The sequence below is a fragment of the Octopus bimaculoides genome, chromosome 8, assembly GCF_046866305.1.
Source record: "Octopus bimaculoides isolate indiv1 chromosome 8, ASM4686630v1, whole genome shotgun sequence".
Classification (NCBI taxonomy): domain Eukaryota; kingdom Metazoa; phylum Mollusca; class Cephalopoda; order Octopoda; family Octopodidae; genus Octopus; species Octopus bimaculoides.
In genome coordinates, this window is record NC_142935.1 from 13,976,075 (window position 1) to 13,993,715 (window position 17,641).

At 36.7% G+C, this 17,641-nt stretch overlaps 1 protein-coding gene across 2 annotated transcripts in view; it reads right to left on the reverse strand.

The window, feature by feature from the left end:
• Positions 1–17,641, reverse strand: part of LOC106874946 (solute carrier family 71 member 1) — a 73,625-nt gene that overhangs the window by 32,981 nt on the left and 23,003 nt on the right. For both annotated transcript variants that reach the window (XM_089356082.1, XM_089356081.1), the window contains one exon: positions 5,696–5,788. In XM_089356082.1, coding sequence (XP_089212208.1) covers positions 5,696–5,788 — 93 coding nt within the window. The remainder of the gene's footprint in view (positions 1–5,695; positions 5,789–17,641) is intronic.

Sequence of the window (17,641 nt, forward strand, 5' to 3'; positions counted from 1 at the left end):
GTTTCAGTCTCAACAAAAAAAAAAAAAATTGCCCAACCGATCCAATTACTGTATTGAAATTCTCATTGACTACACACGTGGTCACTAACAGATGTAAGGCGAGGAGAGTTTCGTAGTTTAAGTAGGTTGGTAATTGCAGATGAGGAAATTTGAGAAGTAAATATGACAGGCAAACAGGCAGACAGAAAGGCAGACAAACATGGAGGGAGAGATAAACAAACAGGCAGGCAGACAGACAAGCAGGCATCTATACAGACAGAAGCAGAAACAGACACAGAGAAACAGGCAAGCATCTATACATACATACAGGCATGCAGACAGGCAGATAGAAACAGAGAGGGGCAAGATAAAGGGACATAACCAAACCAGTATCAGGCGATGAAAAACACACACACATATACACATATATATGATGGTTTCTTTCAGCTTCCATCTTATCAAATCCACTCACAAGGCTTTGATTGGCCACGAGCTAAAGTAGCAGACAACTGCCCAAGGTGTTACACAGTGGGAATGAACTTGAGACCATGTGGTTTGGAAGCAAAACTTCTTACCACACAGCCATGTATGAGTATGAGTGTGTGTGTGTGTGTGTGTGTGTGTGTGTGTGTGCTACTATTTCCTGCCTTGACACTGCATGACGGTTGTAAGCAAGTGTCTCCACCGTGCAAGTTATGCTTTTCATTTCTTATCTTCTGGTGTAACATGTCCAGCCATGGGGAAATATTACCTGACTCAAAAACTGGAAGAGCATCTGGCCACTGAAAACCCACCTCAGCAAATTCCATCTGACCTATACAAGCATGGAAAAGTAGATGTCAAGATGCTGATCAATAAATCACTGCATCAATCAGAATATCTATCAGCTGTAGTTATACACTGCTGGTCACAATGCACTTCTTCACACTGTTGGAGCTTTTGAATGATGCCACACTGCTAACTAGGCGGACAGGCCAGTGCGTGTGTGTGTGTGTGTGTGTGTGTGTGTGTTACTATTATTAAGGCAGTGAGCTGGTTGAATTGTTAGCACGCCGGGTGAAATGATTAGTGGTATTTCGTCTGTCTTCATGTCCTGAGTTCAAATGCCGCCAGGGTCGACTTCACCTTTCATCCTTTCAGGGTTGATAAATTAAGTACCAGTTACACACTAGGGTTGATGTAATCGACTTAATCTCTTCCCCCAAATTTGAGGCTTTATGCTTTCAGTTAAAAAGGATTATTATTATTATTATTATTATTATTATTATTACCTCCACCAAAGAAGGAGGTTATGTTTTCATCGGCATTGGTTTGTCCGTCTGTCCCTCTGTGTGCAAAATAACTCAAAAATGATAATAATGATAATTATTATTATTATTTATTTATGTGCTCTTTTAAAGCCTGGTCAGGCTCATGGGCCCGGTTTCCTGGTTTCTATGCATATGTGTTCCCCCCCAGCTCGACGGGACGCCAGTCCATCGCAGTGTTACTCAAGAAACAGGAAGAAAGAATGAGAGAAAGTTGGGGGCGAAAGAGTACAACAGGGGTCACCACCACCACCCACCCCAGCCGGAGCCTCGTGGAGCTTTAGGTGTTTTTACTCAATAAACACACACAACATCCGGTCTGGGAATCTAAACTGCGATCCTCCGACCACGAGTCCGCTGCCCTAACCACTGGGCCATTGCACCTCCACGATAATAATACACACATACATGCATCCATACATAAATAAGTGTGTGGGGGGGGGGGGGGGGGTTTGGCAGTGCAAAGAACGAAAATAGAAATCAAATCACAAGTGTGTGTGTGTGTATACACACACACACACACACACACACAGGTTTTACAAATCTGTTTAAATATATTATGTGTGTGTGTGTGTCTCTCCCCATACCTTCCAGGATTTTTCTAAAGGTTTTAAAAGTATAAGAAGCAAAAGAGAATGTAGCAAAGGAATTCACAGACAAGTAGACAAGGAAACATGTCCATGTGAACTATTTGCAATGGGGAGGTATTAACAAGATTGAGAGGTTTGCAAGACAGAGATTACAGAACAATACAAAGTATTATCTGCATGTAGTATGTGAGGGTAGGTGCCAGGTTATTTAGGTTAAATTCTTCTCAAGAAGAAGGACTTGAACAGAGAGAGATTAACTATAAGTGAGTGGTAAGTTATTAGATAAACTCAGGGTTAGAGTTTGTATTAGGGACATCATCATCATTTTAACCTACACTTTTCCATACTTGTATGGGTAGGACAGAGTTTATTCAGGCAGATTTTTAATGGTTGGATATCCTCCCTTCCTGTTGCCAACCCTCACCTGTTTCCAAATAAGGGAATACTTTGTTATGGTCAGGTATGTTCTCACAATATACTAGAAATGAATGACACAGCATGTATGACAATAACAATCATTTACAGCTATCACGCCATGACAAGACAAAAGGGTCGTACAAGCACACATACACGCACACACACAATAAGCTTCTTTCAGTTTCTGTTTACCGAATTCACTCAAAAAGCTTTGACTACTATTTCTCACGGGTCAAGCAACTACACACAGGCTCTTCTGTGTGTGTGTGAGAGAGAGAGTTTGCTGAATGGGTTGGATAAATTTCTATATGACAGCCAACAATAGCTCTGCTACGTAGAAGAAATGCTATAACAATTGAAAAGAACTACCACTGAAAGAGAAATAAAAATAGAGCAGAGTCAACACATTTTGTAGGGCATTATTTTGTGTGCTCAATGTAGCACAAAGTATGAAATTTAAACAAGATGTCTTATCGAGGATTAAAATAGATATATACAATGAGCTTGACCTTCAGAAAGATATAATGTCAATAAAGTGTTAGGATAAATTCTCTTGCTTTCTTGATATCTAGCTGAAGCTTAAAGTTGAATACCCTGTTCATATCAAATTAATATTAACTCCAACAAAAGCAGAAGAGATTTGTTTGCCCTGTGTAAGCATCAGTCAGTTGAAAACACCTACCTTTAAGACACTTGTAAGAATATGAATTTGGAAACTGAAAAAGCGAGACGAGGTGCTGGAAAGTTTCTGGCTTTAAGGGTGTCATGAAAGGCCTGGTTGGAGAGGCCTAACTTTCTGAGTTCTTTAAGAGGGCTTAGAAAAAACTGAAGGACCACTACAAAAGTGTGTGTGAATGCAAAAAGGGGAATATGTTGAATAAAATCATAATTAACTGATCATCCTGTATTTTCTTCTATCCAAAGCCAGGAACTTTTCAGCACCCCCTCGTTTGTTGGAAAGATAAGTTGGAACACTACCTAGGTATATATGTACCACCATCATCATCATCCTTATCATTTTAAGATCCACTTTTCTATGCTTGCAGGGGTTGGACAGATTTATTTTTCTAAGGCCAAATGCCCTTCTTGCTATCAATCCTAAACTGCTTCCAACCAAAGCAATAGTTCCTCACTATTAAGAATGATTTTGTAGATTGGAAGTAAATGACATTGCTAATATGACAGTGACACTTATTTAACCCTTTCGTTACCGTATTTGTTTTGACATGTTCTGTATTTCTTTCAATTAATTTTAGATATAACAAAGAATTTAGTAAAATAACTTAGTTATCATTAAGCTAGTATTAGAAACATAAATTGCAACTAAGGCTCGGTGGAAGATTTTAAAACTCCAAATTTATGAAAACAAGACAATTGTGCTACAAAGCTAGAGGCGGTTTCAGCCAGGTTGGTATCAAAAGGGTTAAAGCTATTACATGATGTCAAGACAAGGAGACACAAACGTACACAGACATTATGAATGACTTTGATGGATGGAAATTGTGTGGAAGTTCACCCTGTGTGTTTTTGTATCTGTGAGTGTTACTACCAACACCACTTGACAACCGGTGTTACTTTATTTACATCCCCAGAGCTAAATGGTTCTGTAAAAGAGACCAATAGAATAAGTACCAGACTTTAAATTACATAAGTACTGCGGTCCAATGACTGAAACAAGTAGAAGACAATGGATGAAGATGCGAATTTCTAGTCTTTATACACCTATCAAACCGACAGAGTGAAAATAAATATAAACACTAACAAAACAAAAATATTGTTTTTAATAAGAAAATAAAGACAGAAGTAAAAAAAAAATGTTTTCTCAAGCAGCAAAGCAGTTTGAAAATAAATAATAAAGCAGTTTTAAAATAAATAAATAACCAAGGTTAAATTAAAAAACAAGAACAAAAAAGTAAACTTTGCTGAATTGTAATCAATAGAGCTAATGGGATAAACATTCAATGTTTAAGCAGGAGTTATTTAATACACCCAATAAATAAATAAATAAATTACACAGACATATTGTGCCCAAAGCATTTCTAGAGATCGTGCTCTCAAAAAGAAAAAAATTCACTGCCTCTAACTTCCTTTGAGACTAATCTACCATCATTACTACCAAGTTGAAAGCAGCTGCTGCAGGTAACTTAGCTTAATAAGCAATCAGACAAGTAGTCAATAAATAGATAGATAATTCATTTTCTTTATAATCAGCGCAGCTCTGTATTCATAGGCAAGAAGGCATAGTTTCTCAACAGCTCAATCCACCAAACTGTAAGTCAATACCGAAGAGAGGAGGAATAGCTTGCTGTTGTAAGTAATGGCAAATCTTTTGCTAATACAAAGTGCTTAGTTTGGATATTTCCATAGTGTCAGCTATGGCAGAAACACTAAAGCAATATGACCTACTTTCGATTCTATGACATCTGCTCTAAAAAGTGGATTATTGTTGCCCAATTTATCCAAGTCATTGAGAAAAACAGAAACAATAGACTGACATTTGAGAACTAAAAATAGAATCAGGCATGGTTTTCTTGTGGTATCTTTAACCAACTAGTCATGTAATAGCTGTAAAAAAGTGTCACTGTCATACGAGCAGTGTTGTTCATTTTCAGCCTTCTGTGAAAACAAGCTTGGCCTTGGGGAAATACTAACTTACTTGGAAATCAGTAAGGATCGGTGATAAAAAGGGCATTCAGCCATAAAAAATTTACTTCAACAAAATCTGTCTGATCTATGCAAGTATGGAAAAGTGGACATTAAAATGACGATGACGATGATGATGATGGGGAGGGGAAGAACTCATGACCCTTCACTTCCTGACTTCCAAACTACTCGGAGAGAAAGAGGAAGTCATCCTCAAACTGGAGGACCTAACTCCAAACGCATGCAACAGAGTGAACTCTACTAAAGGCACCCAAGGGACCAATTATAACCATTGTGGTTGTATGTTAACGAACTAAAACAGCACAACATTGCCATAGCTGTTGACCACAGAAACAATACACATGCACCATATGACTTTTAATCATGTTTGGAGTCTTTTGGGGGTTTTTTTTTTTGTCGCTTCTTTTATTTTTTTTTGTTTTTTGTTATTTGCTCATTCTAGACAAAAGGATAGTGCCCATGACCCCTCAGGTTAGTGAGCTTGATGCAGTTAATGGTTCTGTTTAAACTGTTGCAGGTAAATACCCGTAAAAAAGACATGAGAGAGATTTCCAAAGGGATGACATTCCGGAGAGGAAGGAGTTGAAATAATAGAAGAAGAAATGAGTGACGGTGAGAGTGGCTAGAACCCAATCAGCACTGCCTTTGTTTGTAAATGAGACATTTGATTGATGAACCACAGCAGTACCAATCCAGCTGTTAACTAGAACAAAAGAAATGAAGATTCAGATAACTTACCTTAATAATGGGGGATGTGAGAAGCCCCCAGCAGAAGAATTCTAAAAATATAATCACTAAGGCATGGTATATACTAGGCTGCCGTAATCCAGACTGCAAAAACAAAAAGAGACAAAGTCAGAAAGTCTTTAAAAACAACAACAAAATATTGGTTTACAATTCTGGTACAGGGCCAACAATTTTGGGGAAGGGGTTATGTCTATTGCATCGATCCCCAGTGCTTAACTGGTATTTATTTTATTGACTTCAAATAGAATGAAAGGTAAAATCAACCTTAGCAGAATTTGAACTCAGAACACAAGCACAGACAAAATGCCACTAAGCACTTTTCCCAGCATGCTAATTCTACCAGGTTGCCATTTTAAGCAACAGTAGAATATTAAGAAGAATGCTTGAAGAAACAGACTGATTCGTAACCATATTTATAAAGAAAATCTGTCTGGGTGCTTTAATTAATTTTGGGGGAAAAAAATAATCAAGTATTTATTTGGATGAATTTAATACAATAATTAACATTTTAATTAATAAGTTGGTGATTGCAAAATATTTTAACAACATATTCTTAAATAGAATTATAAAGACAGAGTTAATTTAAATATGAGCACTTCAAGTTGGACAGTTTTATATCCTGCCTCAGGTTTCTTATTAACTAGGTTAATTGATACCAATATCTCATAAGTACACATTTTATTGATTTTTATTGTTTTCTTTCATTAACAGAATCTTTCTTTATTGATAGGATCAGCTGAATGTTGAACAAAATACCTTGTGGTAGTTTGGTAATTTGCTATGTCTTTTCATGCTCTGAACTCAAATCTTGCCTGATCTACTTTGCTTTTCATCTTTTCCAAACCCAATGATGAAAGGCAAAGCTGACCTCAGCAGGACTTGAACTCAGAATATTAAATAAATAAATAAATAAATAAATACTGCAGTGCATTTTGTAAGACACTAACGAAGCTACCAATAATAATTGAAATAAAGCTAATTTTCATAAAGAGAACAGTGTAGAAATTCGAAAAGATTCTTTTATTTTTGTTGGAGAGTACTTATTTTATTGACCCCAGAACGATAGAAGGCAATGCCAACTCAAGTGGTATTTGAACTCAAACATAGTGGACTTAAAGCTACATTATTCAATGTCATTTAGTTCAGTGTGCTACTGCCAAATCATTGCCTTTACCTATAACATCATTATCAAACTTTGGTACCAAGTCACAGAAATACACAGAAGAGGTATGACTGACTACATTAATACCAGTACAATATTTACTAGAGTAACTTTGCAGGAATGGAAACCAAAGTGAAACCCTGGTAGAATTTTACCTCGGAATACAAGGGCAGATTACTGAATGCCACAAGCCATTTGGTCAAACACACCATCAATCTTCTTTCACCCTTACTTATAATATTGTTTTCTTACACAAGCACAACTGTATGATACTCATATCCTTCCAAAAAGCATCAACAGATTCAGTGCAATACGCAACTGGTACTTAATTTATCGCCGCCTTGCCAAACAGGCAAATATTGTGGTAGAATCAGTATAGTACTTGAGACACCAGCAGCTCTTCTTTGAATACAACATATATTGAAAATATAACTGAGTTTCATATTTTTCAACAATAATCCAACACCTGTGAGTTGACAGCTATTGACCGTTTGTCTCTAAGTGGGGTGGGTTTAACTAACAATGCATAAAGGTACTGCTAAGTCTGTCACATTTTCAAAACTAACATTCAACAGGTTTGGCACATTGATATAAAATTAAAAAGGAAAAAAATTAACTCAGAGGTGGACAGCAGATTAGCACATGAGATGTGGGGGAAGCAAAGAAGAAAAGTTTGCATGCCATCATTGAAACATCAAAAAGTACTTGTCTATTTGATTACAGTTTTCTATATTGCATAGCCAACCATAAGACTATAAAACTGATACTTAGCAAATGCAGACCCAGAATGGTTATGAGACGTTTTGGCATTGCCATTTCTGCCCTGCCTATTTACCATTGCTGATGCAATGCTAATTTATTTGATATCAGGCGTTTTGTCCCCCAGAACCTTTCAGCACCATGAAAATTTTTATTTTAATTCTAGTTAATTACTAAAACTGACTAACCTGTTACCACAACTACTATAAACAACTTGGCTACTAAACTTTGTTTTAACTTTCATTAGCCATCATATACATAAAAATGAAGCAGAAAGTGTTCACATCAATCGGCTTCAATTAATAAATAATCATCTCTCTCTTTCTCTCTCTCTCTGAGTACATTTATTTATGCACGTGATACAAATAATAACAATAATGTTATGTTACAGCAAATCATAACATTATTGTGAAGTAGAAAGTGTTTATGTCAATTGGTTTCAATTAATAAATTGTAATCTCATAATCCCTCTCTCTTTCTCTCTCTCTCTCTCTCTCTGTACATTTCTTCGTGGACGTGTGTGTGTGTATTTTCCTCAAGTGCCAAAAAGTACCGTTGCCAAAACTGGTTCAATGTCCAGTCAGCCATGCCAAAACACCAGTATCCAAACAGCCATGCCTGGTCATCTCATTCTGCTCCAGAATGACAGAATGATGGTTAACTTAAATGATGGTTAACTTAAAACATCTAGAAATGTAACTAAACACTAATAAACCTTCAATCTAGCGGCAGCAATCTACTGTTCCTGCAACTCAACAATTAGTCAAGATTATGAAATAATAATAATAATAATAATAATAATAATAATAATCTTGCAATATTTATTATAGTATAATATTAGAAACTGTGTTTCTTAAACACATGATAGTAACAAAACATTGAAATTAGTACAAAAGGAGCTTTAACTCTGCAATGCATGCCTTGAAATTTTACAAAACAAAAACACAAAAAAAAAACCTTTACATCATCTTTTTTATATTAGTTTTTCTATGCTTGCATTGGGTGGATGGATCTTCCCCATCACATCATCTTGCCATTTGTTACAGTCCTTTGTCATCTCCTTAATGACATTTGACCCCTCCCCCTATTTTTTTCAGATGTTCTAGCAATTCTGCCAACCCAGCATCCTTTGGTTTGGATTTCTACAGAGCCAGGAATTTTGAAGGAAAGCCAACACCTTCAGCCTCACTACTTGATGGGTACTTATTCTGGAGGGATTAAAGACAAAGCTGAACTCAGTACACAGAGAGCAGGGATACAGCAAGGCATCTTTCTGATGTTCTAACAATTCTGCCAGCTCACCACCTAAATAATAATGATGACGACGATGATGATGATGTTTTTAACATAGGCACAAAGCCACAAATTTGAGAGAAGGGGAGCAGTCAATTGACCCCAGTAGATAATATCACCCATCACCTTTGCTAGAATTGATCCTAAATCTGTATTTATCTAGGTATGCAAACACCTTGAGGACAGTTGACCTTTGGCATTAGGAAAGGCATCCAGACATAGAAACCATGCCAAAACGGACAACTGGAACTTGGTGCAGCTCTCCAGCCTGCCAACTGTTGTCAAATCATCCAACTCATGCCAGCATGGAAAACAGACACTATAGTCACTTCTACAATGAAGTAGAGTATCAAAGATCAGATCATAATGGCTGGTTCAATACAAACTAACTTTTGGAGAAGTAAGCAAAATATAGCACACACACAGACACACACACATGCATAGATATATGGCAGCCTTAATTCAGCCTACAAAAACCACTCACAAGGCTTCGGGGCCAATCCATGGCTATAGTAAACTGAACCCAAAAGTGCTTGCTGGGGAGGCAAACTTCTCAAACACACAGCCATTCCTACATGAGAAAGTCTGAAAGTAAGTTGGGAGTGAGACAACACTTACCTCCTTATCTAAGGTAATATGCTTCTCCCTTCTTTTTATTTTTTTAATTTTTTTGCACAATCTTACATAACTACATAACCAATTTTTTTTTGTTTCTTTTTTACTTTTGTGAATTTTGCATTTTGTCTTTTAACCGCATCTTTCTCTCTCACTTGAGATTAAAATGTTAATCGATGCCCCCACCACCACTGGCAACCTGAGAAAAATAACTCTGGCTGCAGATCTAATAATAGAAGGCTAGTAATGAGATAATGAGATGTTTCTTGATTCATGCTAACAATCAAAAGATATCACACATACATAAATCAGATCTTTGATAGAGCCAACTCAACAACAGTTACTACTACTACTACTACTACTAGTTGTTAGTCATACATTATTGGCAGATTACTGAATTTAATCAAAATACATAAAAATAAATAAAGTAATTCTTTTATCATACTGCCGAAGGTAAAGAACTATAGTCTACAGCCATTCTGTACAATGGTCGAGTCGCAGCTAGTACTCCACTAACTACACCACCAGCCATATATTGAAAGTAATACAAAGATTAATAGACAGAGCAGCTATTCAGACCATATGAAGAATCAAAGATGGCATTCTCCCACTCAAATGTATAGTTTATTATTGCGTGTGTGTACACACACACACACACTCACATAGATATATATATATAATCGAAATAAGAAGACAAAGAAAAATCTTAATACATCTTCAATGACCAGTTGCAAGTGCTTCTGTACCAATTCTGCTTTCAACGCCAGTTCACACAAAAGTTCTGAGTGAAAGTTTACATAATATTTGCAGTTTTAAACATTAGCGTGGCACCTTTTCGAAATGCATCAAATACATGCCCTTACATTGTATGCAATGTAAGAGCACACCCTGGGACCTTTGGCATTGATAGCAGGGTGAGCATAGAAATAATTGTAACGATCATTAAAGATGTGTTAAAGTCTTTTTATTTGGACTATATTTTAGTTTTTCCTAAACCCACACAAGAACTTTACTGTTGTGACGCCTGGGTCTTCTACACATGAAGAATTTTGATATTACTTAAGACTAGAATTCAACAGTATAGATAGCCTATAAGCTCAGGTTGAGTGCTACAGTTTGAAAACAGCTTTGAAAACAGCTATAGCCTCGAGCCGACCGAAGCCTTGTGAGTGGATTTGGTAGACGGAAACTGAAAGAAGCCTGTCGTATATATGTATATATATATATGTATGTGTGTATGTGTTTGTCCCCCCAACATCGCTTGACAACCGATGCTGGTGTGTTTATGTCCCCCGTAACTTAGCGGTTCAGCAAAAGAGACCGATAGAATAAGTACTAGGCTTCCAAAGAATAAGTCCTGGGGCCGATTTGCTAGACTAAAGGCGGTGCTCCAGCATGGCCACAGTCAAAAGACTGAAACAAGTAAAAGAGTAAAAGAGTATATATATATATATATATATATATATATATATATATATACACACACATATGCATATATATGTACATAAATATATAAACATACATAGACGTCATCATTTAACATGCACTTTGCCACGCTTGCATGAGTCACATGGAATTTTCTTAGGCAGATTTCCAATAACAGGATACTCTTCCTGTCACCAACACGCACTTGCTTTCAAGCATGGTAATATTTTTTCCCATATCCAGAGAAGTTTTTCACAGAAGACTGGAAACAAACGTTGCTGCTTGTATGTGTTGCACATATGTACATATACATACATATATAAAATGCACACGCACACATATACATACTCACACACATATACACATACTCATACACACACACTTATACATATACATACATACACATATCCGACGGGCTTCTTTCAGTTTCCATCCACCAAATCCACTCACAAGGCTTTGGTCAGCCTGGGGCTATACTAGAAGAACCATGCCCAAGGTGCCATACAGAGGAACTAAGAATTTAAATTTCCTGTGTGTGTGTGTGCATGCGTGCACATGTGTGCGTGTGCATGCGTGTATGTGTGAAATACAAAAATATTAAACTACAATTTTAATAGCAACAATTTACAGTAATTACCTTTACTTAAAAGAAAAGAAAAGAAAAGAAAAAAAGAAATTGTAATGGGACTAAACAAACTTATGGTATTGTATTGTAAAGTTAGGTGAGATAGTATAGTGAATGCTATTATTATGTTGTGTTAACATTTGAAGTAGAGAGCATCAAAACTTTAATTAGAAATAATTGTGGTGAGGAAAAGACCACATGGGCACAATGACTAATATTATAGTGATTTACAAACAGAAAAATTGCCCTCAGGGTGACTAAATGAGATACATTTTTCTTTGGCTGACCTCAATAAATTTTGTGTAACCCAGGCCAGTGTGGAAAAATGAATGTATAAATGATGATAGTGAGGATATTAATTTTATTAAAAAACATTTGAGTCAGACAAAACGTAGCTTGTTAAACTCATTGTTTTTATACACACACAGGGCAGACATAGGTGTATGGTTAAGAAGCTAACTTCCCAATCATGCGGTCTTGAGTTCAGTCCCACTGCCTGGCACACTGGTCCCTGAAACTGAAAGAATCCTGTCGTGTACATATCATCATCATCATCGTTTAACGTCCGCTTTCCATGCTAGCATGGGTTGGACGATTTGACTGAGGACTGGTGCAACCGGATGGCTACACCAGGCTCCAATGTAATTTGGCAGAGTTTCTACAGCTGGATGCCCTTCCTAACGCCAACCACTCAGAGAGTGTAGTGGGTGCTTTTACGTGTCACCCGCACGAAAACGGCCATGCTCGAAATGGTGTCTTTTATGTGCCACCCGCACAAGAGCCAGTCCAGGGGCACTGGCAACAATCTCGCTCGAAAACCCTACAAGGCCAGTCAGGCGGTACTGACAACGGTCACGCTCAGGATGGTACATCTTATGTGCCACCCGCACAAGAGCCAGTCCAGGGGCACTGGCAACGATCTCACTTAGCTTGCCGGGTCTTCTCACGCACAGCACATTTCCAAAGGTCTCGGTCAGTAGTCATCGCCTCGGTGAGGCCCAATGTTCGAAGGTCTTGCCTCACCACCTCAGCCCAGGTCTTCCTGGGCCTACCTCTTCCACGGGTTCCCTCAACTGTTAGGGAGTGGCACTTTTTCACGCAGCTATCCTCATTCATTCTCACCACATGTCCAAACCAGCGCAATCGTCTCTCTTGCACACCACTACTGACGCTTCTTATGTTCAGCTTTTCTCTCAAGATACTTACTCTCTGACGGGTATGCACATTTACATTACACATCCAGCGGAGCATACTGGCTTCATTCCTTGCGAGCTTACGCATGTGCTCAGCAGTCACAGCCCATGTTTCACTGCCATGTCGCATGGCTGTTCGTACACATGCGTCATACAGTCTGCCTTTTACCCTGAGTGAGAGTCCCTTTGTCGCCAGCAGAGGTAAGAGCTCTCTAAACTTGGCCCAGGCTATTCTTATTCTAGCAGTTACACTTTCAGCGCACCCACCCCCACTACTAACTTGGTCACCCAGATAGCGGAAGCTATCAACTACCTCTAGTTTTTCTCCCTGGAATGAGATAGAAGTTGTTTCCTGTTTGTTTACAGTGTTTATTGCACCTGAACATCTGCCACATACAAAGACTAACTTTGTAGTTAATCTGCCTTTGATATTGCTGCACCTCTTATGTGTCCATAGCTTGCACCGGGTACATCTTATAGAGTTACTACCTACTCCTTTACTGCATACTGAGCAGGGCCATCTACCTGAAGGGGTTTGTGTTTTATCTACCTTCCTACTTATTAGGATTTTGGTTTTTGCTAGGTTGACTCTAAGGCCCTTCGATTCTAGTCCTTGCTTCCACACCTTAAACTTCTCCTCTAGTTCTGATAGTGACTGCGCAATTAGTGCAAGGTCATCAGCATATTTACGTATGTATATATAGGTGTGTGGACCCTTGTCTAGACATCGTGTTATAGTTGTAAACGAGCATCATTCTCATACAAGCAAGGTTGTTCATTTCTAGTTTTCTGCAAAAAAACATATCTAGCTATGATAAAATATTACCTTGCTTGGAAACAGGTGAGGGTTGGTGGCAGGAGAACCTGCCATAGAAAATTTGTCTCAACAAATTCGTTTGACCCATGCAAACATGGAAAAGTGGATGCTAAATGATGATATATATGTAAGATGGGCTTCTTTCAGTTTCCATCTACCAAGTCCGCTCACAAGATTTTGGTCAACCTAAGTTTATAGTAGAATACACTAGCCAAGTGCTGCACAGTGAGACTGAACCTAAAACCATGGGTTCGGGAAGTAAGGTTCTCAACCATGCAGCCATACCTACACGATGTATAGAAATCAAAAGGATCTTGAAGTTGGCTTCTTTGAAGTGATTTTGCAGAAGACTGAAACTAAGTCAGACTTCATTTCAGAAGAAAATGATTACCATATTTATCATCATTAAACCATTTATGTCTAAAGTTCTTGGCACAACTGCAATACGTAACTATTCTAACAGCAATAAAATCATATAACAAAGACCAAAAAATAACTGCTGCAAGCCAAGGGAACCTCTACATGGTACAGTGTTGCTTGAAATAGCAACCAAAATTCATTCTACCATACCAAAATTTAGAATTAAAACAAATTAAACGGAATGGAAAATATAATCATCATCATCATCGTTTAACGTCTGCTTTCCATGCTAGCATGGGTTGGACGATTTGACTGAGGACTGACAAGCCAGAAGGCTACACCAGGCTCCAATCTGATCTGGCAGAGTTTCTACAGCTTGATGTCCTTCCTAATGCCAACCACTCCGAGAGTGTAGTCAGTGCTTTTACGTGCCACCGGCACAAGGGCCAGTCTGGTGGTACTGGCAAATGTCAGTCAAGTACAGGGGTTAATGTAATTGGTTTGCCCATTCCCCTCAAAACTGCAGGCCTTGTGTCAAAAGAATTATTATTATCATTCTACAAGCTGGCAGAATCGTTAGCATGCCAGGCAGTATTTCACCTGTTGCTACTTTCTGAGTTCAAATTCCACTTTGGCCAACTTTACTTTTCATCTTTCCAGGGTCAATGAAATAAGTACCAGTTGAGCAATGAGATTGGTGACTTACACCCCTTCTCCAAAACTGATGGCCTTCTGCCAAAATTTAAAATCATCATCATCATTATTATTATACTATAGGTAGGATTGTACAACTGCCATTTCTAACAGACTGAGAGGCCTGATAGAGGCTTACTCATAAATAGACTGCATCATTAATGTCAACCACTGGATTTTTTTTTATCTTTTTTTTTTTTTTTTTTGTCATAGTTAGCCTAATCAACTTGTCAAATATAGTTATTTCGGTTTGCTAATCAATGACAATCTTTTATCATCATTACTATCTTGAGATTAATGTTTCATTTTACATGTTTCCATTTAGCTTTATGTCTGAACAAGTCACAGAAGCTAATACTTTGATATATATCTCTTTCAACTCAAAACCTTTTGGAGGTTGCTCAATCTTTGCAGAGTCTCAGCCAACATCTCACAATGAATGTAACATATTTAATTCACTTTCTTGAATTATATATTCGAAAGCTGATTTTCAAATTCCTAGTAACATACAAAAAGACAACATTCACACATCTTTCTTGCCAGTTGCTGCAGTCCGTCTAACTTTATTGCTAATAATTTCATCACACACATACCTCACTTGTGTATTATATATCATTTAAAATGGAGACAAGTCTTCTGTGAAAAAATATGCCTGGCCATGGGGGAAATATTTACCTTGCTTGGAAACATATGATGGTTGATGACAGAAGGGCATCCAGTCAAAAAACAAAAATCTGCCTCAATAAATTCCATCTGACCCTTGCAAGCATGTAAAGTGGACGTTAAAACAGTGATGATGGATTGACTCTAGCACAAATAACTAAGTGAAAGCCCCCAACAAGAGATTTCCGGAATAAAGCTTTGTATACCTGTAGACATTCATGAACATTAAATATTTAAAATTTGAGCTGGCTGCCATTAGAAATGGATTTATTACAAACCTGAGCTTAAGCAAATCATTAGCTCACCCACCAGCTGTTACTTACAAATACTAACACTAAAGTATTAGATGAAAAGTGTAGCTCACCAAAAAGACTTAGGCTATCAAACGTGGTTACTACTTTGATATGGAAAAATCTGTAGCTTTTTATTGATTTAGGATTAAATTCTCAATTATTACATTCTGCATTATGGTGATTTAAAAAGGAAGAAAAAATAATTGTTTGAATAAATACGAAAAAAAAAAACTTTAGTGAAATGAGAAATAGTTGTGGCAAAAAGAGAAAAATCATTAAGTCCCAGACATTTTTCAAATTATTTTGTGATAAAAAATAAAAACTTTTTTAAGTCTCCAACATTTTTCAAATTGTTTTTCTGTCTCATACATTTTAATCAGGTCAATTATAAGCTCAGTAACTTCCTTAACATTGACAATAATGTTTTCTCATAATAGCATATGACTGCAAATTTGGTAAAAAGTTGACACTTGATGACACTGACTTCATCATCATCATCATTTTTAACATCCACTTTTCTATGCTTGCATGGATCAGACAGACTTTATTGATGCAGTATTCAGCTGGATGACCACCTTAATAATAAACAACTTATTAATAATAATATTAATAAGGCAAAAGACTTGAAATTTTGGAGGAGGGGACTAGTTGATTTCATCCACCCCAGTACTCAACTGGTACTTATTTCATCAACTCCAAAAGGACGAAATGCTACTAAACATTTCGTCCAGTGTGCTAACAATTCTGCCAGCTCACCACCTTAATGATAATAATAATAATAATAATAATTTTATTATCATTATTATTATTATTATTATAGATGTCACACAGTATACAATATTGTGTGGTTGTTGATTGAAGATATTGTGTCTACCAGGGGTTTGAACTGTTTGTCAAGTCATAACAAGGACCTCAACGCAATATATGTGCAGTTCCAAGTAATGCCAACTTTTGCAATACACCTAAATTGTAGGGTATCTCTAAGGTTTTCAGATGTTTTTAGATTGGACGGTATTGAACCCAATGCTGCAATGACAATAGGGATAACCTTTATGTTTGACTCTCGTAGCTGCCACATCTAAGCAATCTCAATTCTCAAGTCTCCATATTTATCAACTTTTTCTCTTTCTTTCATGATATGTTGATCTCCTGGCACTGCTACGTCGATTATTAGGCACTCTTGGTTGTCCTTCCTAAAAGTTATTATTATTATTATTAAGGTGGCAAACTGACAGAATTGTTAGCACTGTGGCCAAAATGCTTGGTGGTATTTTGTCTATCTTTACATTGTGAGTTCAAATTCTGCCAAGGTCAACTTTGCCTTTCATCATTTCAGGGTCAATAAATTAAGTACCAGTGAAACACTGGGATCAATGTAATTGACTAGTCCCAAATTTCAGACCTTGTACCTTTAGTAGAAAGGATTATTATTGTTATTATTATTATTAAGAAGGTAGCAAGCTGGCAGAATTGAGAGGAATTCTTTGGGGTTTGAATAACTCACCTCTGGAAACAATAGTATTAAGGGTTAATTAGTGCTTGTTCAATACTTAAGAATATTCTAGGATTCTATGCCCGCAATTTTCATTCTAGTTCACTTTTTCTAAGCAACACTTCTATTATAATTAACAATATTTATCTTTATAATTGAAAAAAATTATACCATTGTAAATATTTTTAAAATACACATTTTGTTCAAACTTCGACAAAAAATGAATATATTTTTAAGCAATTTTTATTATAAAATAATGTTATATTCTAATTAAATAATTAATAATTATATTTTTAATGAGTGAAATTTTATATTTTAATATGTTTTTAATATGTACATATTTTAATACGTAAGCAGGGTAATAAAAATTAATATGAAATCATAAAATATCATTTTTTGTACTTAATATTTTTAGATGGGGTTTCCTCCAAAATATTCATCTCAGTGAACTCTTTCATTTGAGTTCCAAATATATTTTTCTCTTAAGAATACAAAAATATTTTGATTTCTTAAAATGATCACCTTTTTCTGTCACTTCAAACAACAC